Source organism: Charadrius vociferus, unplaced genomic scaffold (assembly GCF_000708025.1).
Source record: "Charadrius vociferus isolate BGI_N301 unplaced genomic scaffold, ASM70802v2 scaffold90, whole genome shotgun sequence".
Classification (NCBI taxonomy): Eukaryota; Metazoa; Chordata; class Aves; order Charadriiformes; family Charadriidae; genus Charadrius; species Charadrius vociferus.
In genome coordinates, this window is record NW_009647222.1 from 9,745,368 (window position 1) to 9,759,865 (window position 14,498).

Below are 14,498 nucleotides of genomic sequence, written 5' to 3' on the forward strand. Positions count from 1 at the left end.
GGCCAGCCGCAGGCCAAGGGAGGCGCTTGGCTATCCCCCCCCTCCCTTAGCAGCTGGGAGGCTATCTTCGTGCCTCCTCCTGTGTCACCATGCCTAAATTAACGTGGGTTTGGCAGTCCCGAGGTGGCAGCCCCTTATCCAGTTGCTGCCGCTCCTTCAGCATTCAGACGGCCCATGCGGTTCACGTGTGACCTCTTTGTGCTGCTGAGGCCAGGATGGCAGGGCTCCTCTGTAAGAGGCGCAAAAAAGGAGGTAGGAGACATTACGTTTGCAGCAAGGATCTCTTCCGAAGCTGTCTGCCTAGGACCTGGTGTAGGGGCTTTCTGTAAGCAGGGCTGTCCCTGGGCAGCAGGCGTTGGGAGGCTTTCTGCTGGCATAGCCGTGCTTTGCCAGTAGCAGTGAGAAAGGATGTTGTGGTCCTGTGGGATCTGACTCAGCCACACTGGGTCTGAAGGCAGGCGTAAGGGTTTTATGTGGCTCTTCATGTCGTGAGGGATGGGGGCTTAACAGAAAAATTCACATTAATGTTTTCTTTCAGTTTAGTAAATTGCTCAGAAACAAGGTGTTTTTGTTAGGAAGAGTGGAGATAATTTTTATATGAAAAAAAGAGCAAGTGTATTATCTTAATGGAACTTTTGGGAATAAAACTAGTTTAGCTGCATTTAAAAGTATTCTGTCTTGAAATGTATGCAGCATTTTGTATATAGTATACACTGAAGACAGTACCAGATATTCACTGCCCAGAGGAACTTGGCAGCTCTCTTTTGCATTTGCAGAACATTAGGAACAGTGGCGCCCTGACCTTATTGGACTCTTGGCATTCCTAGAATGACAGCAGTGCTATGATAATGAAAAGCGTTACATCTAGAAAGAAGGCTGGTACTTTCAAACAGCGAGTGGTTTAAGTGGAATTTGGGCATTTATAGTCCTAGCAGGGTTTTGAAAATTTTCACCTGTTATGTCCAGTTTCCACATGATTTTCTTGTGCCTCCTGGTGGCTGTATTCCTGTTGGCATCACAGTGTAGGAGCTGCTTGGGTGAGAAAGCTCTAGTTGGGTGTAATGCAGACAGGGCTGGGTAGGGCATGCCGAGAGCTGTTTTTCTGTTGCATGAGGCCTCTTAGCTCCCTGGCTTTTGTTTGGAGAGGTTTCCAAAAAATGGGAATGAATGCAGAAAATGGATAATAGGGAGTTTCTTTAATAACGACATTTATTCAGGAGGTTAAATCTCAGCCTGCAGACATTGCATTTTGTTTGCAGTTGAGGATGCTGTTCTGTTCCCTTCCCTTCCCTTTGCAGAGGGTACACAATACAGAAAGCAAGCCGTGCTTGCTGCTGGCATACCCCCTTCCCGCAGGCTCTGTGCGTGTTCGCTCTAACCAGCTGCTCTAACATGGTTCATAAGCCATAAGGTCTCAAAAATATGGGACTGGTGTTTGTTGCTTGCAGAACATAAGAACAGAATTTAATAATTGAGGATTTTAGTCATGCTCAGTATCATGCTGTGAACCAGAATTAGCTAACATCTTGGAACTGCAATTAAGAAATGTGGTAACATGTTTTAAGCGCCTTCTTTTCAAGTATCCGTGAGACAAGGAGTGGGGATTGTAGTGTGTTCTTCTTCCCTCTCCTTCTATGGGGCAGTCATTTGTTCTTCTTCCCTCTACTTCTCTGGGGTAGTAGGACCACTGTGTTTTCCCCTTTTGTCAAGCTGGAAAAAAGCAAGTGCTGATGCAGAATTTTGTAACGTTTGCAGACTGCATGCAAATGATTAGCCTGTGGTTTGATTTTCCAACTGGGAAGCAGAATAGTGACTATTCTTGAAGGAAGTGCTTGTTGGGTTACTGTGACTACTAGTTAACTGTCCCTCGTTTTCTCTGCCCAGAGAAGTTTGTCTTGCTGACCTTATTTATTTAGAAATCCTTGCTTTTCTCCTAAAAGAGTACGGGATTTGGACCTCTCCCAAGGAGGCTGCCGTACCACAAATGCTGCCACAAATGGTCTTAGCCCATGCTAGCTGAAGAGATGGGGCTATTACAGTGTCTTTGTATCCCCTATTTCAAATGTGTGTACTTCAATAGCTTGGCTTAAAATAAATAATCATAATATGATTTTAGGGGGAGATGTACCTTGGAAAGTGTAAAATTTTTCCAGTATTTCTAGCTCTTTTCTTACTGTAAAGCTCTGTGAAGATACTAAACAGTTGTTCAGTACTTTTTCTCAAGTTCAGTTCCTCCCATGTGGCAGGATGTAGGAAAGTAGTTTAATATCCAGTTTATTGATGAAGGGTACTTTACTGACTTTTCCAAATGAGAGCTGTAGGTTTGGGGTAGGAGCTTGAAATCACAAATTCCAGATTTGTGTTCACCAGCTTGTGCTACATTTATTTTTAGCCAGTGGCAGTGCTAGAATTAAATACATTTTCATCTTTATTTGGTAGGTCTCCCTGGGATTTTCTGAGGCTTTTAATAAGGCCAGTAGCAAGTTGCATTTCCTGCTGTTCTGCAGCTGGAAAAGGTGGTGATGAGTGGTGGTCATGCTATCAGAAAAGGAGTTTGTTTTTACAGTTTGCTGTCTGCTCTAGATCTGGGCTGTTCTGCAGACAAAGCTCACCCTCCTTCCTTCTGGAGAAGCAAGCACTCTGAGGTTGCTCTTACCACAGAATTGGGTTTCTTGCAAAATATTTTCACCCAATAACGTGGCGGCTCAGTTTAATAAAAACCTATAAAGAGATGTTACTTTGATTTTATTTTCCACTGTGGCTGCACTTCTTAATTCCATAAACTGTGGGCATATTTTGAAATGGATCTACCAGATGTTTTCTCTTATTATGAGTATCCACTTCAACTCCTACATATCTGCAAACTTTGCATTTATTACAATTTTTCTTTCTGTTTTTTCCCCTCTCTTCAGTGAGTGACCTCCAAGAAGAAGGTAAAAATGCTATCAATGCACCAATGAACCCAAGTGCCATGGACATCCATCCAGAAGACACACTGTTAGGTAAAGTATTCAAGCTACAGACCTTAACTAAGCAATTATTAATGAAGGTGGCCACTGTGACCCGCATATCCACTGCTTTACTTTTGAATGTAGATTGCTCAGTTGAAACTGAGAGAGCTGGGCATGAGAGTTGAGAACTGTTGCATGTCACATGGAGACTAGAAGTTCGAAGGGCTAAATTGGAATTAAAGAGCAGTGCCCGCTATGCAGATACACTTAAACTAGGTAGTTTATGGGAAAATTGACTTGTTCAATGAATTGGCAGAGAACTTGAGTTCTTCCGTGGTCACCCTGAAAGCAAATATAAAGTTAAGATTTGCAAATAATTAGATGGAAAATACTGCTGAATTTGTCTGCTTAAGAGTTACTTCAGTTCCATTAACCCACTGGTCAAGTGGATCTTGGTCTTTATTTGTCCTCACAGACATTCTTTGGTAAGGAAATGGTATCCTCTCTCTCTGTATATAGATGGGGAACTGAAGTGCAAAAGGACCAAACCACAGAAAGTCTGTAGCAGAAGTGTGTATTGTGGTTCCTATGGAACCCTTAGGCTGCCCTGTCTCAACGTACATACCACACTGTTGTTAACTAGTGGATGCCATGTTCATTCTTGGGTCACTGCTGCCAGTTTGCAAGTGGCAGTACAGCAAAATGGGACCTGATAATGAATGAACAGATAAGCATTTAGACTGCTGAAATTAGTAATTAAATGTGATTAGAAGTATGTAAAACAAGGAATGCTTTTTAGAAAGAAGGTAAATATTCAAATTCCTGTTTTCTCTGTTCCCTGCCTTCCCCGAGTCCCTACAAGACCAACAGCATAATTTAATAGCAAGAAGTGTTTAAAACTTGTTGGAATAAAATACTTTTTTCTTTTCTGACCATATGTCTCTTAATCTATGTAATTAGCTGAAGCAAGCTGTCATGGAGACAAGTAATTAACCGGAAAATTAAAAACAAAAAAGCGTTAGTCATTTAGCTTTTCTGATTAGATGAGTAGTGGGAAATGCAAAGTGCTGTTATTCTGAGACATGGACAAAGTGTCGATTGCTCTGTGTATATATATGGCTCAGGAGTGACTCCAGTGATTTCTTCTGGGTACCACTAAAGGTGTGTATGACTTTAGAAGATGCAGGACCACTCCTGAAGGCCAGTCATGCAAAGACATGACTACCGGTGACCCTTAAGCAAAGTTCTGTGGTGAATCGTATACCATTACGGGTCAAATCTTGTTCAGGGTTTCAGTTAGCAATAATTTGGGTGTGTAGTGGGTGTCACTTCCTTGTGACTAGACTGCCTGTTGTGGTTTGGGCTGGATGGATTGGCCGCTGAATGAACGACAGATGCTCTACTGACTGAGCTGAATCATCCCGGGGAGTAAAGAGGAAGTAAAGGAACAGGGGGGGAAAAGCAGCACAAGAGTTCCGTTTTTTTCCTAGGTTTGTAGAAATTTGTCAAGTATGTTCAGAGAGCAGGGTCTTATTTTTTTAAGTAAAGCTTAGGGGCCCTGAAAAATACTGAACCCAAATGTCTGGGTGAAGTCTAAGGTATCCCAGCTATATGGTAGAGTCTGTCTTGTGTCTAGGATGTGTGAGTGTCACATTTCCTATCTGACAGCGGCAAAGTCTAGCACTGCAATAGGAAGTCGCTGTAGGTTGGTTATTGTTGGAAAGGGTTCCTCTATGCAATGTGGCAATGGCCTGACCAGTGGTCATACTGGAACCCCTCCTTTATTGTCATGCTGGAAGAAATTGGGAAATCAGTAGGAAAATAGTGCTCTCTATGGTGTGTCTAGACTCAGCTAAAGGTAAATTCATGGGGTCTATAAATAATTATTTTAGCTGAATAGGTGTGGATCCCCTCATGTAGCTGTGACACTGTCACCCATCCTTGTATTCCAGTTGTGTAGTAGCCAGGGTTTGCTGTCCGCTTAAAGGAACAGATCTAACCTAGATCACATCTACCACTTCGTTACTAAAGGAGCTAAAATGAAGAGTGCAGGGAGAGGTCTTGAAAGCAAGCACCAGATTTTAAAGCATGAGACTTGCTCTAGCTGCTTCCTAAATACTAGTATCCATATCTATGGTAACATATAAACATGCACGTGATGCACGTGTCCGTATGTGCTGTTGTGAAGATAATTCTGCCAAAGGTTGTTTGGTTGTCAGCCTTACTGAGCTCAAGTTGATTCTGCTACCAACATTTCTATATCGAATCGTGCCTTCTAAAAATTATTTTTTAGTCCATGCTTCTTGTGGTTGTCCTGCTGATTATTGGAGAGCATTTCTCACATCTGTCCGCTCTACAGCAGCAGCAGAAATCTATTTTATGTTCTTCCCTCATGCACAAGTACAACTGATATAAATTGGGGAAATTTTCATTCTCCAGCTTAACCAGAGGTGAAGGAGTTCAGGCACTTGGGGCCACATGCATGACCAAGTTTCAGGGAACCAGAGAGTAGAGGCACAGACTGTCAGCCCAAGTCTCAGCAGTTGCACTGAGTGTAGTTGCCGTAAGCTTGCTACGCTCTTCAAGGTGTTGTAATTTGGGACAGGGGTTTTGAATAGAAATTTAATATAAATTGAGGAGATAGAGAAAAGTAGTTGACTGCACTTTTTGGCACGTTAATATTAACATGCCCCACAGGGTATAGAGGACAGCGATCTTCCTGTTGTATTCTTCAGGGTCTGAGTTGGGGAAGGTCAGTGGAAACAATCTTATTTTAGGGAAGTTAGGGCTGTGTTATCTTTCTGCACGTCTCTAAAAATGCCTGACACTTTGATCATCAGATATTCCCTTGCTAAGATGATGACTGGGCACTGTTATGTCTTGATCAGCTGACAGGCTACATCATGATTAGGAATTGTTGCAGTATTTCAGTGGTGTACATTTGAAGTGGATCTAACTAAAGTTTCCCATTTACTTGGACAGAGGAGAATGAGGAACGCACTATGATTGATCCTAACTCAAAAGAAGACCCCAAGTTCAAGGAGCTGATCAAGGTAGGAAATCACTATTTTGTCCTTCTTCAATTTAACTAGTAAGCTGGAGTCATTTACAAGCCGATTACCAAGAATACAGTTGAGGAATACATCTTGTTACTGAAGTGTATGGGTGAAAACTGAGGTCATCAACAAAGTAAAAGCAACAAGAGAAACAAGAAAAGGTTGAATCTCAGATTGCTTATGGCAGTTATGGAGTAAAATTCCATTGTCCATTTATATCCTTGTGATTGTCACAGCGAGGATCAGTGCTTAGCTTGAATCTACCTGCAGTCACTGCATGTAAATCTAGGTTCCTTCTGCCTGTGAAAACAGGGAAGGACCTTTGGAAAACATTAGTGAGATTTCAGGAGAGAAAAGAGTAGGACTGAAATGAGCAAGGGCATAGCGGGGGACAACAAGGGAGACCTTTGGTGTTATGGAAAGTTAGAACTGAGATTCTTTTTGCCCTATATTCTGTTGTTTTTTTTTTTAAAGAAGAAATGTCTTCAGTTTTCCTGTGTGCTAGGGCAGGAGCCAGATTGTCCTGAATCTGTATTGTCACTGGAGACACCTGCCCAAGGCGTTCATAATGGTGTTCCCAGCTGTGCTGATGTAAGGTGTGGCTTTCTGCCTCAGCAGTGTTCATGATGGAGGATTTGATCTTGAGGGATTAGTGTTTAGAACCTGCGGTGGCATTGAGGTTAACAGTGAAAGTTTAAGCAGGGAGCGAAGGGCTGGCAATTCTGAACAAATATGATCTCTTTCCAAAAAGCATTTGTGCTTGTGTTATACTTCCTGCTACACTTCCTCTTTATCATTTTGAATTTATTTTTTTTAATTATTTTTGTTAGAAACAACAATGCAGCTGTAGATCGGTGAGTTTGAAAACTTTGGGTAGTGTAGACCGTCTCTAGACAGGGGGTCGAGCACATTCCTTTCAGGAAAGCTTGTGCACCTGGCTGCACCCGTAGGCTTCACAGAATACCGCAGCAACCTGCTCACCTGGTACGTCTTTAAAACAAGCCCAGCGATCTGTTTTTAACACTGCAATAACATGTTTAGGATTACAAAACCACGTAAAACTGAGTTTAGCAAGGAGCTGTGCTCAGTTTTCTTTGTTATTCTAATTCAAATTAGAATTTAAATTAAGTGAATTCACACATTCTTTCTTTGTTAGTAGCTAAATCCATGAATTCTCTCAAAGTGTACAGTGCCACCACTCTTTCAAAATGTACTGTGATTGCTTTGGTAGTGGAGCAGTGATATTATCATGTATAATTCAGCTGAACCAGAGTTGTTGCAGTGAAGAAACCATATGCACTCTGTGATGCAGGAGATTTGATACTGGGAATCAGAATTGCTTTTAAATTGGGAATTTTGCTGTTGAATTTATTATGAGTTGGTGAGTCTTCCCTGGATGTCACAGTCTAGCAAGGTTATATTTTCCCGTTTTAAAACCTGAAAACCTTCAGGAGGAATGAGAATCGGGACTGGAGCAGCACTTGAGAATGTGTCTGAGTGCTTACAGGGCATTGCAGAATCAGGCTCTGGTACGCTACGCCAGTTTACACTTGCATGAAGAGAGAGTCATGTATTACCAATTGAACTGCAGCAGCTGGTGCAGGGAACAGCATGTAACTGGGGATTGTTTCCTTGGGATCATCCTCAAAGGAGAGATGTGTCCTATAGAGTGCCTACTTGAAAATTATGTAATTTAGGTAACTGCTAATCATTTCCATGCCTCTCAGCAGCTGAAAGTTTTTACAGAGGTTCAGCTAGAGAAATATTTAACACTATGTTGGTGTGAATCTGTAAGGCAGGGAGAGGCTTGAATTATGTTGGCAAAACCTATTCTATGCTACAGAGTTTGGATAATGCAAAAAAAATGAGCAATTTATTCCTTGTTTTCTGTTCTTCAGTGGTTAATGACATTTTCCAAGAGCCCCAGTGCTGGATGAGAATTAGGCATGCTAAGTGCTATACAGCAGCAGCCAGCAGAAAAGACTGCATGCCCCACAGAGCTTGAAATGAAAGATCTCAACAGACTAGCAAGGAGCAAGGAGTTGAATAGATGGAGGTTTTTGTAGTTCAAAGTGGTTCTCTCTCTTTTCCCCTCCAAGAGGAATGTGTCAATAGCAGCAACAGAGCCTCATGCTTTTTGAAATTTGGCAGTATGACTTAGTTTCATTGGTGCCAGCCCAAATCTCTTTCAACACCAGAGTCAGACATGCCAATGGTTTGCCATCATTGATTTTCAGTGTTTCTGTTCTGTCAGTTACATGCAGTTGGGTAAATGGATCTTAGTGCAAATAAGCAGCAGACATATCTGTTGCTGACACTGCTTTAATATCTCTTTGTCTCCACAAAATGTTGTTTTAATTTCTGTAAGCCTCATGCCCTAGGAATGATATGCATAGTGGGATTGATCAGTGCAAGCTTGTGTGAACGTTTGGAAATGATTTTGACAGAGCTGTTGTAACTCTGGAGGGACAGATTGTATAGCATTGTGGTAACACGGAGAGACCAACAGAAAAAAATCTCAACAAAAAGTCTCATTTCTCACTCTTATTAAAGCAAACATACAGTGAGTCCCCTTGTTGAAATCTGCTTAGTTGGGGATGCTAAAATACCTGCTTTAAATCCTCTTGGACATATGAAAATCTTCAGGAACTAGAATTGTGCCTCAAAGTGTTGTTTTTTATCATCATTGATGGTATTCTAAAAATAGTTGGCCACAATTTGTCAATAGGAATTGTTCAACTAAGTTCCCTCTGTGGCCAGTGGCCTTTTTTCCTCACTTCATTTGCTCTGTGTGTAACCAAACATAGATTGGTACATGGCTGAACAGACCTGAAGCTGAAAGTTCAGATCAGGGGAAGAGAGATGAATTATCGTTTTTTATATATATACGTATAAGTAATTCATTCACAAAATACTCTATTTCTGGTGTCTGAAATGTGTAAGCATCTTTTACTCATTGACCAATATTTGCCAAGTGACAAGGGCACAACTAACTTAAGGCAAATGTTTGAATTATAAGTTTGGGCTGTTTTGTGATTGGATACAGAGGTGTCCTGTGATATGTTGTTTCTTCTTGTATACTTCAGAGTCAGGTTTCTACTCTGTATGTTACCGTGAATCTGTTTAAAATTCACTTGCCATTAATATATAAAGTTCCCTTAGTTAGTCCATGTTACTGTTTGGAAGGGGTGTTTGGGGGTTCTTCTAGCTCTCTTTTGAATACTTAAAAAAAAAGGAGGGGAGAAGAGGGGCTGGTCTGTGTGCTTCCCTTGTTCATGTGTGTTTCTTTGTGTATTGGGTGTAAAGGTGGAAGGAATCTTTTTTTCCCCTTCTAGTTCAGATATGTCTGAAGGGTAAAAGTTTTAAAAGCTTCATTGCTGTTTGTCATTCTAAACATAATTAGAGTTAATAGGCTGTAGGAATTGAGTCAGAGGCTTTGAAAAGATATTTTAACATTTCACATAAGTGGCAGATTTCCCAGTGTTTTCTCATGTATTTTGGTAGGAAAAGTATGAAGAAGAGTTTCTACTAATTGAATCCAAAATTTTAGAGCAGCAGCTTGCAAGAATTGGGTCCTGTCTGAAGGTGCCTTGCCTTGACAAAAGACAGCAAGTCACAGTTGCAAGATGCTTTCCTTCCCTGCAAAGACTTCTGTTAGATCAGCTGATACTGCAACAACTTTTGACCTTTAAAGCTTCATCTAAACTTAATACAGATCCAGGCACTGCAGATCTAGATACTGGCTGAAACGAGTAAACATTCTTATTTGTAGTAAATCATTCACTGTCCTAGAAATTATCATCTTTTTTTCATGTCTAATTTTATGGCTTTTTTAAACTCACTGTGGTGAAAAGAAAACCAAAATGAAGCCACTGTCCTTTTGGTAAGGTTTCACGGGTGACCAAGTGAAACTGTGCTGCCTAAACGCTCTGTGGTCTGCTTTTGAAAACAAGAAGCCTTCTCTTTGTTTACAGGCTGCCAGTGCTTTGTGCTTCGTCAATAGTTTCCAGACCTGAATATGAAATTTTAATATCAATTTTCATGCTCAACGCTGAAGCCAGTTAAGCTTTCATACCTTTGATCTCTGCTTCCTAATTCTCCCAGAAGTCAGGGGGGAAAAGGTCATTGAAACCAGGGTTTTTCTTTGCTGGTTTTGGTGACTGGGCTTCCTGTTTTCCCATTGTGCCAGATGTGTTGATATATTTTGTCTTGTTTTTCATTTTGTTCATAGTGGTGACTGTGGGGTCCTTATGTCCTTGAACTCTGCAGATTAACTCTGAATGTGCCTCAGCCAGCCTGCAGAACAAAAATACTTCGCTGAGCTGTGAAGTTTGGTGTAAAAACCCATTTTGCATGAACTAAAAAAAAACAGACTTATTTTTCCTTCTAGATTTCTAGCACTCTTTTGTTTCAGCTGTCTGCCTCATGGCGAATTTTAGTTTTCAGCTCAATGTTTAGTAATGCAACATGGTTCATTTAACCAGACATGTGCGTGTGTCCTAAAAATGATACGATAAACCGAAGTGTCAGAAGTTAAAGCACCGCTGGAAAGTTTACAACTACAAGTGCATGTGTCTGAGCATTTGACGCTGTTTGGAGATGTTTTATATGAGTATGGATATGCATGAAAGGGTAGGCATGGTTTTGAAGACATGGGGATATTGTATTAAAGTATTAAAATCATGCTGCTACTCCCAAAGACCATAGAAAAGTAGCTTTTTATGAAGGTATGACAAGTTAAGTGACCTAACAAACATCTCCGTGTACCTGCACGCTGTTTTGTGAGTCTCCAGGTACTGAACAAGATGAGTCTTGGGTGTATTGAAGATCATCAGCCACGTGTGGGATCTTGTGGTGGCTTCACCAGCTGCTGTATGTAAGGAGAGGCATGGTGTTAGCGCTGACACTTCCTCCGTCCTGCAGTGTTTCTCCTACACCCATTATTTAATGCAGCCCAAGCTTAAAAGACAATATTGAGCTGAAGATGTATGAAGCACAGGCCCAGAAATGAAGGAATGGGTAGAGGAGTGTGACACATCAGATAGATCGACGTTAAGCATATTTCATGCACAGAAAAAGCTCTTTGTCTGCACCTTCTGTCTGCTTCCCAGAAGCACTCTGTGCCTGTATCAAACTGTTTAAATTTTTAGACTTTCAGGTTATTGAATATTTTCTGCTTCTGTTTGCATGAAGGAGCAACTACAAAGAACTGGAGAGCTGACTTTCTGTGAGCAGAGAGTCAGAAAGTATTTCTGCATGTTTGTCATTTCAGTAAGCAATATGATCCTTTATTTCCCTTGTAAAAGTTAAAAAAAAAAAATCTGTGCAGAAAGATTTTTCCAGGCTCCTAATTAAGACGCAATCAGGAAATCATGAGGTGGGACAGCAGATTTTTTTGGGGTTGTTTGTTTGTTTTTTAATTAAAACGCTTGCCAGTCTTCAAGAGCTGTGAAAAAAGAAACACTTGGATTTTTTTTCTTAAATATAAATTGCAAATTCGTTTCTTCTAGTGGAGCTGAAGTTGTAGTCTGAATACTAAAGAAGTTAGAATGTTCTTTGGGATATTTTTCTTTCATTCAGGTGATGAACTATTAAAATAATAAAATAACTATGGCTAGACCTTGTTTAACTTGTATCACTTTTATGTATTTTTTTTCCAAAAGTTTTTCAGTGCTAAATTTCTCCGAAACATTTAAGTAGCACATAGTGTAAGTATTTCCCTTTTTTAACACCCTGTACCCAAAGCCACTTTGTGATTCCTGCGTACCTACACTCTTGGAAATGCGATGTTGGCTCCTACATTAGCAGGTACTTCTAGACTTTTATTTGTGATTCCTTGGCATTTTCTAGATTCTGACTTCAATACCATTCAGCACAGGAAAGGCAAAATAAGATGTTTATTAATGGTTTCAAATAGTTTAGCATCCCGAGTCTTCCTTTAACAAAGCTTCTGAGGACTTCTGGAAATCTGGCCTCTTCCTATAGGGACTGTAAAGGGATCTGATTATCAAATTATAATTTCAGCTGAACTTCAGATAATTTTTGAAAGGCTGCTCTGTAAATCTCATGGAATACCTAAATCTTCTATGACTTTGATTTCTTCAGTTGTTTTTCTGTTGATGTCTCTTTATGTCAAACTTGTATTGTTTTGGAATTGGGCAGTCACCTTATTGATAGGCTTCTAAAATCTCTTTCTATACGATCTGGGACAAGAAAGTATCTTGTTATTTAGGACTCACCTTTCTGTATCACTGGTGAACAGTTTTCGAGGTGAAAGATGGTATCCCTCTTCTCATTGTCTTCCAGCTGTGGTAATTCTTTGTCTGATGTGTCTCTCCAGTCCTTTACCATAAATGTCCTTCTATCCCCTGAAGAAGACTGGAGGAGACAAGAGTAGCTGATTGGAGGTTTCTCTCCAAATGTGATCATGGTTCCCCACCTGCAGAGCAGAGCTCTGCTAACTGTTTAATTTAGGCTGCATCTTCTTGCCTTTATCTTTTGCTGGCTGTGATCTCTGACGAGCTAATTTTACTTGGGGTTTTCAAAGGAAATCCAAAGGCTTGATGCCCTATGCCAGGTGATAGCTGACATGTTACGATTTTTTTTAAAACCCTAGCTTTAATTCTAGAGGATGAGGACTGGGCAGGGAGAGTAGACCTGATCCAGAGGCTGCTGAAGAGGCATCCTGAGAACTGCTAGAGGGTGAAATGCAGGAAGTGCAATTGTCCTGACATTTTTCTCTGCCCATATGCGATATCTATATCGGGCTGCGTGACATAGAAGCAAGGTGGTTTCCAGGGCACGTTGAAGCATGTGTTAGGAGACAGGCTTCCCAGTGTTGCTGCTGTGACCACAACCAAAGTGAGAGGATGACTGTACCTGCCAGGGCACGGTGCTGCAATACCCCTTTCCATCCAGAACCCCAAGTGCCAGCAGGCTGGGCTGCTCAAGCAGAAGTGCGATTGTCGGTTCATTGGCAATACAAGCCATGAAGCTGTTGCAGGAGGGGACCATGAGGCAGGGGAAGGAGGGGGAGAAACTGCATGATCCTCCTGCCCAAGAAATGGCATTAAGTGGATGTGAGAGTGTGAAACAACTTGGTGGCATGTGTTGGAGTAGTGGTGGCAGCTGTAACTGCACAGCGGAGGCCATCTGATAGAGGGAATGGCCCAAGAGATAGATAAGGTTCCTGCCAGGTCACAGGGGAGCAGTGGGGCAATAATAGTGGTGCAGAGCGCATCCTTGTATATCCACATCTGCCTTCAAACACCACCTGCACTTTTCCTTTACCTGTTCTAGCGAAACCACCTTTGATACAAGTTGCTGATATTGATTAGTGAATAACTTATCAGAAACACTTTATTTTGAAAGAAAGCTCTTTAGAGGAGTAATTTTTATTATTGAGATTTTTCATCCCTTTGGTCAGCTTAGAGGGCAAAAGTGATTTACATATGTCAGCATTGATGCTGATCCTTGCTTTCCATGAATTGACTGGTTGCCATATCACCCAGCTAAAATTCACCACTTACACTATTTTTAGAGCTGAGTTTCAGCCCTGCACATTTTCAGCATGCTTTGGAAGTACTAAAGAGATAGATCAGAGGTACATGAAGCACTAGTTTGGATTGTAAACTTCTCTGTGGACACTAAGCCTAGCAAAACTTACTTGAGGTCGGTAGATTCGATGAACCTCAGTAGCCAGGCTGAATTACATAAATGTCCTTGTGACTAACATATTCAAATGCTTGTATTTCCTAGGACTGCTGAGGTGGGTGTTTTCCATTGCAAGCCTGTCTATATTTTGTTTATTTGCTTTTGTTACAGAATCTGTTGTATACTAAAACCCCCAAACTTTCTTAGCCATCATGACTGTTGAGAAGAGGTAGAAGTATGGGATGTAATCAGAAAGTGAATTTAAAGAATCCATAATTCTATATGAAGCAAATTAAAAGCTGCAGAACTTTTAAATGAGGCTCATGCTTTAGGTGTCTCTAGTTAATGGATTTTGCATGTCTATGACTGGCAGTATTCTTCTCCTCTTATAGAATCAAGGATTTAACAGGATTTAACATTGTGTCTCTTCCCATATAACTATATTATTTTTGTGAAAGTTATTTAATTTTCCAGATAATAAATTGGAGGAAAGTACTACTGCCAACTTCAAACGGTCAAGGCTGTTCTTCCTGTAACTGTTTGGAAATTATTATCTTTGGCACCTGGAAAACTTAACTCAGTTCCTTTTCTTTTTGAAGGTTCTTTATGTTCATTCCTGTTTTGCAGGTGATGGAGTGATTTTCATAGTTACAGTGGTCAGCATATGGGGACTATTATATATGTTGTAGAATGGTCATCAGGTCCATTTGACCAAAATTTTAATTCCAGACTTCTGTGCTCTGCAATAGCTTAAGACAAAATGCTATCCTGTTGCTAATGGCAGGGATCTAGTGAGTGGGTCTGCTTAGCTCCTGTTAGTAGGCCTGTTAACTCTTTC

The 14,498-nt window shown here is 40.9% G+C and overlaps 1 protein-coding gene across 2 annotated transcripts in view; it reads left to right on the forward strand.

Annotated features, from left to right (window-relative positions):
* The first annotated feature begins 215 nt into the window (after positions 1-215).
* The window catches only part of PARVB (parvin, beta), a 42,325-nt gene continuing 28,042 nt past the window's right edge, over positions 216-14,498 (forward strand). The window contains exons 1-3 of one of the 2 annotated variants that reach the window (XM_009879706.1): positions 216-252; positions 2,913-3,002; positions 5,934-6,004. In XM_009879706.1, coding sequence (XP_009878008.1) covers positions 216-252; positions 2,913-3,002; positions 5,934-6,004 — 198 coding nt within the window. Of the gene's footprint in view, positions 253-2,912; positions 3,003-5,933; positions 6,005-14,498 lie in introns of those variants that run through there. The other variant, XM_009879709.1, reaches the window with a different exon arrangement.